The sequence below is a fragment of the Anneissia japonica genome, unplaced genomic scaffold (assembly GCF_011630105.1).
Source record: "Anneissia japonica isolate Jap-2015-1 unplaced genomic scaffold, ASM1163010v1 scaffold324_len738069_cov173, whole genome shotgun sequence".
NCBI lineage: Eukaryota > Metazoa > Echinodermata > Crinoidea > Comatulida > Comatulidae > Anneissia > Anneissia japonica.
Genome location: NW_022692196.1, coordinates 691,426 through 696,651, shown reverse-complemented (window position 1 = coordinate 696,651; position 5,226 = coordinate 691,426). Strand labels below are relative to the sequence as shown.

General features: G+C 36.3%; 1 protein-coding gene across 1 annotated transcript in view; it reads right to left on the bottom strand.

The window, feature by feature from the left end:
- Window positions 1-1,226: 1,226 nt before the first annotated feature.
- LOC117100185 (transitional endoplasmic reticulum ATPase) overlaps window positions 1,227-5,226 on the bottom strand; it is a 28,165-nt gene continuing 24,165 nt past the window's right edge. Inside the window, exons 14-16 of the mRNA XM_033239776.1 lie at window positions 3,881-4,039; window positions 2,896-3,059; window positions 1,227-1,347 (exon numbers count right to left, since the gene is read on the bottom strand). Coding sequence (XP_033095667.1) covers window positions 1,242-1,347; window positions 2,896-3,059; window positions 3,881-4,039 — 429 coding nt within the window. The 3' untranslated portion in view covers window positions 1,227-1,241. The remainder of the gene's footprint in view (window positions 1,348-2,895; window positions 3,060-3,880; window positions 4,040-5,226) is intronic.

The window sequence follows — 5,226 nt, the reverse complement described above, 5'->3', positions numbered from 1 at the left end:
GGCTTTAGATGGCAGTGCCCCTGCCATACCACTCGCCCACTTGACTCGCCCAGTTCCATAGCTCTTCAGGTATAAGCCCACCTTATTGAACAAGAAACTAGGCCCATTTTGCTGATAGGCCAAATTGCACCCAGGAAATTTTTGTACAAAAAAAATATTTTTTGAATTAATAGCAAATTGGGAGGCAATTTTTCAACATTGCACGCACAAATTAAGTCAGCTGAGCTACTAATTCAAATCAAATCCTTGGCTCCTGGTGTGTGAAACTGGATATAAAGTAGAGGGTGGGCTTATGCCTGAGAAAGTACTATTATTTGTGATATTTTTTAGCGCTTTGCATCCATTTCTCTGATAGCAAAAGACAATTGATATCTAGTTCAAGACACTTCAGAAAATTTATTGTATATTTCATTATCATATTCCTAAAGAAATTGCCGAAACAAGATTTGTTTGAATAACACCCTACTCACATGACAGAAAATGTACTAAATATTAACAGGGATATCTGTTCTGATATTTCCATACCAAGAGTTACATTGCTTTCTTTTACATGACTAAATACAATCCCTGCTACAAGTTTGTTGGTTCAGATAGCGCAACGTTCAATGTAAAGATATAATGCGCCCCGTAATGTTTACATACCATTCTAAATATCTTGGAACTTTACAGGCCTCTTCTGAGGTATGTTTTTTACCAAGATATGGTTGGTATTCTAGCAAGGATATGCCTTCTCACAAGCGAAATATCTTTGCTAGGGAAAACATCCTTGGTACAAATTGTTAGTATTTAGTACATTTCTGTGAAGCTGTAGGCTTAAGAGCATAAAAAAATCAACACATCTAACGTACAGACGTGGCCGGTAAAACAGAAATATAAATAATCCTACACTTTTGTGCATAATTTAAATTCTCTAACAATTTTTATTAAATGATGTTTTCAACTGTTAAGTTGGTATCATCATTTTCATTAATTATATTAGAAACTATGTGAGTTGAGAGTATTGATTAAGCTAGATTTAAAAACAAATGATTTAAAAGAAGGCAAAAATAATAATAAAGTTTCAGTTGAATTGCAGTTTTATCCCTAGCCCCAGTTAGCATGGTTTTAATAAAATGAATAACAACTGTAGATAACGAGACATATACAGCGTTTGTGGATGCATTTCATCCTGTTACAGAGTTATCGCCTATAATTAATTCATTCCAATAACTGTGACTACTATACAATTTTTTTTTTTTTATTCAGTTGTAAAGATCATCATCATTGTCTGCCTCTGGGAACGCATCCTGGTTGTTCGAACCAGCTCCGGCTCCTGGGCCCTGTGATTGGTTTCCTTGATCTGGGAACCTACACAGATACAACAACAAAAAAAAACAAAGTTATTGTTATGATTATTAATTCAATTTTCTAAAAATACATGTGTACAATTTTAAAGCAAAGCACACTTTGCGACATACGACTATCTGCACACAAATTCATCTCGGTTCTCTGTGAGCACTTAAGGACGCTGCACCATCTGCAGATTGCTGGTGGTAGCCCGAGTGAAATGTCGTGTGTGCCTAGCCTTAAAGAAAAATTTATTATATATTAATTGCTTGCGGACACTAGGTAGATAGTTCAAAAAATAACTGTTGTTGGTCAAGAATGTCACAATGTTTCTATTGAGTTGCTTCAGTCACCTTCAGGAAAATATTATCTGCAGAAAAGCCAAAAAAATGGCATGGTTTCCAGTGTGGCGAGAAATGTGTTGCTTTGGTTTAGGTCCGATTAATACATGGATAACCAAATATTGCTGATGAGAAATCCGATATCGTGATGTAGTGTATCGTGTTTGTCAATTTATATAGCCTCTCTGGTCCGTCTGGAATGTCAAAATGGTAAAGTGGCTATCAGATTGGCTTTATCCCAACATAACACAATATTGTTGTTTGTGGGAGTGCTTGACTATAGATGACTTTGCTGTTCCACTCTCCTAGCATGGCCTAAGTCTTTCTTGAGCCTTGTACGGAGATCACGTCCTGTTTCACTAATGTAAAACTTTCCACACTCACATGGAATCAGATAAACTCCTGGCTGGCTCTGTGCTGGTGGTTTATCCTTTTGTGTTTGAAGAGTCCGGGATAGTTTGTTGGGTGCACTATGAAACACTTTAATATCGGCTTGCTGTAGAATGCATTGAATAAGATGTGACAGCTGTCCCAAATATGGTAACCATACAAACTTTCTAGATTCCGTATCATCTTGCCTATTGCTGCATATAAATGTATTGTTTCCCATAAACTTTACCTGTAACAGTGGTATATCTGCACAGGTTGGTAAGACAAGGTATTTTAATGTACCTCCATTTAAATGCCACCAAAGAACATACACTTCAAAGATGGGGTAAGATTGGAGGGGTACAAGAATTGACATCATAATAATAATAAAAAGCAATATTAAAAAACCATTAACACATTATTATCAAAGAATTGAAAAAAATAATAAAAACAATAACAGAAATAGGTCTGACTTTCCTGATTTGGCATGCACGCAATCAAACGAAAAACACAGTGCTACCACAAGTTAGCAGGCGCTCCACATATAGATAAAAAAAATGCCATTCTTTACATACAGCATATGCTCAATATTAATGACTTTACGTGTATCACCAACCAAGGTTATAAACCCTATCTCACTTTTTAAGGGCGCACAAGGTTGTAGTACTATTCAAGAGAATTGGATAGCGTTTCAAGGAAAACCTGAGAGTTGGACCTCTTTCTATTATAAACTCTTTAATAACAATCAATAATAATTTAATAATGACAACAGTTGCTCTATTTAAGTCTGTGTATTTTCATGTATAATTAGCCCATGGAAAAACCAGATAATATTCATAATATTGTAAATGTAACAAACCTGAAGCTACCACCAAATCCTCGGCTCTGTTGTAAAGTTTGTGCAAACATCTCATATTTGCGAATGTCGTTATCCGTGACAGATCGTCGCGCAAACTTCATGGCTTCCTCGAAATGAGCACGGGTGATCTCTGGTACTGGGTCATCATCGTCATCTTCCATTTCCTTTAAAAAAAAAAATCAATAATAAAAATTAAATAATAAAATAAAATTTTCTCTTTCATTCATTTCTAAATACATGTCTCCTTCTAAATAATGTGCACTCCAATTAAAGACCACTTTTCTGTGGTCCTAAATGAATGTCGTCTATTTACCTTTACAATAATCATCCTTTTTTATAATTAAAGAACAAAGCTGCTAAAGACCACTAAAATCCTTATCCAGAAAGTAGTCTAATTGGAAGGAGAAATGTATTTGAAATTGGAAATTTTTGAAGGGACTCTGGGGACTCACAGCAGGCAGAGTGCAGCGTCAGTACCGTCATGTAATGGATACATTGTCCCTTATACCGCCACACTTCATGCGAGGGTTATTCATGTTTGAATCGAGGTCTACAGCGAAAGAAAAGCAGGAACATTTTCTGTTGGCCAAACGCTCAGAATTGGAACAACAAAATATCAATCATGTTAAATGTCTATGAAACCAATATTATTATATATCAACACTATTTAGTCATTTTAACACGTTCGCTGCCAGACACGGGTATTATACTCGTCCCACAGTTGCCGAGGCGATAGGGACGACTACACTCTTTAAAACCGGGGTAACATTCTAGCGTTTATTACTTTATTGTCATACATTGTAGAACCACAGACTTAACTGCAGATAGTGGGTGGAGGGCCAAGAAATTAGTTTTAGATTGATTAGAAAACATCAAGACCAAGTAGCCCCACTCACCTCTGAAAACAGATATAAAAATTTGTATATAAATATGAGTTTATGGTAAGAAATAGACAAGTGATTTAATATGTTATAAATTTACATACCATATCAAGATCAGGATTTTCCATTCGTTGCCTCTGACGCGAGATCTCGGCATCAATGCATTGGCGGATCGCCAACTTACACGCACGCTGACAGATCTCAGTCAAGTCAGCACCACTGAATCCATGCGTCATTTTCGCAATGTATTCTAGATTGACATCCTATGAGAAAGAGATATGTCAAATTGTTGTTAGAGAATTTTATAATGAAATGACATTAAAAAGATCATAAAAACAGAAACAGCAGTAACAACAGTAAATTCATTCTGTGTAGTTACAAATTCCACTGTAGACCGTTTGGCACTAGTAGCGTTTTGAAATGTTGCCAGAAAAAAATTAAAATTATCCCTTAATGACCTTTAACCCCTTATCCCTGAACACCCTATAAACCCTGCCTTATACCAATGTATATGTGCAGAGGACAAGACTGTGCTACATTATTTGTGAGACAAGTAGTTTTTTATGATTTTTGGTTTTTTGACCATAATGCCCCTTATGTGACCTTTGACCCCAAGTTGTGAACAATACATAAATGGGAGGCGGCATCGGTCCTACTGACCAAGTTTTAATTAAATCGGTCCAGTAGTTTGCCACTAGTAGCCTTTTAAAATGTTGCCAGAAAGAAAGAAAGAAACTGCTAGGAAACAGAACCCAGTCAGCATGCTGCTGACAGGTAAAGAAAGAAAGAAACTGCTAAGAAACAGAACCCAGTCAACTGCGGCTGACTGGGTAACAAGAATAAATGCATCTTCACATGGTAGAGTAGACAAAAATCGTGAAGGATTTAGACAAACCTATTTTATGGTTTTGGAAGGATGTGTCCTATAAACTTTACCTGTAACAGTGGTATATCTGTAAAGATGGGTAAGACAAGGAATTTTAATCTACCTCCATTTAAATGCCACCAAAGAACACAGACTTTCAAAGATGGGGTAAGATTGGAGGAATGTATGGAAGGTAATTAAAGATTACTTTAATCAAGTCACATATACTATAAACTTTGATGAAATGCAAAAACTCTGCTTTAGTTTTAGCCTGGGTTCCAGGCCCTAATTTTAGGTTACTCACTCTTTATTGCACTTAGTGCGCGCCATACCTAATTTAATTGGCGTCCCATACTCGATTTCTTTTTTTTCGAATTAGGGCCTGGGCAAACGATTCATGCTTGCAATTTCCCACATCAAATTTGATGTGGGATATCGTATGCATAACTGATTTTGTAAATCACGTGATTGGCTAACTTCATGCATATTAATCAACCTTGGTAAATTTTCAAAATTGAAGATGCGGATGTCTCGACTAGAACAAGCTCCAGCTCCCTTTTGGCTACCTACTTGAATTAAAACAGT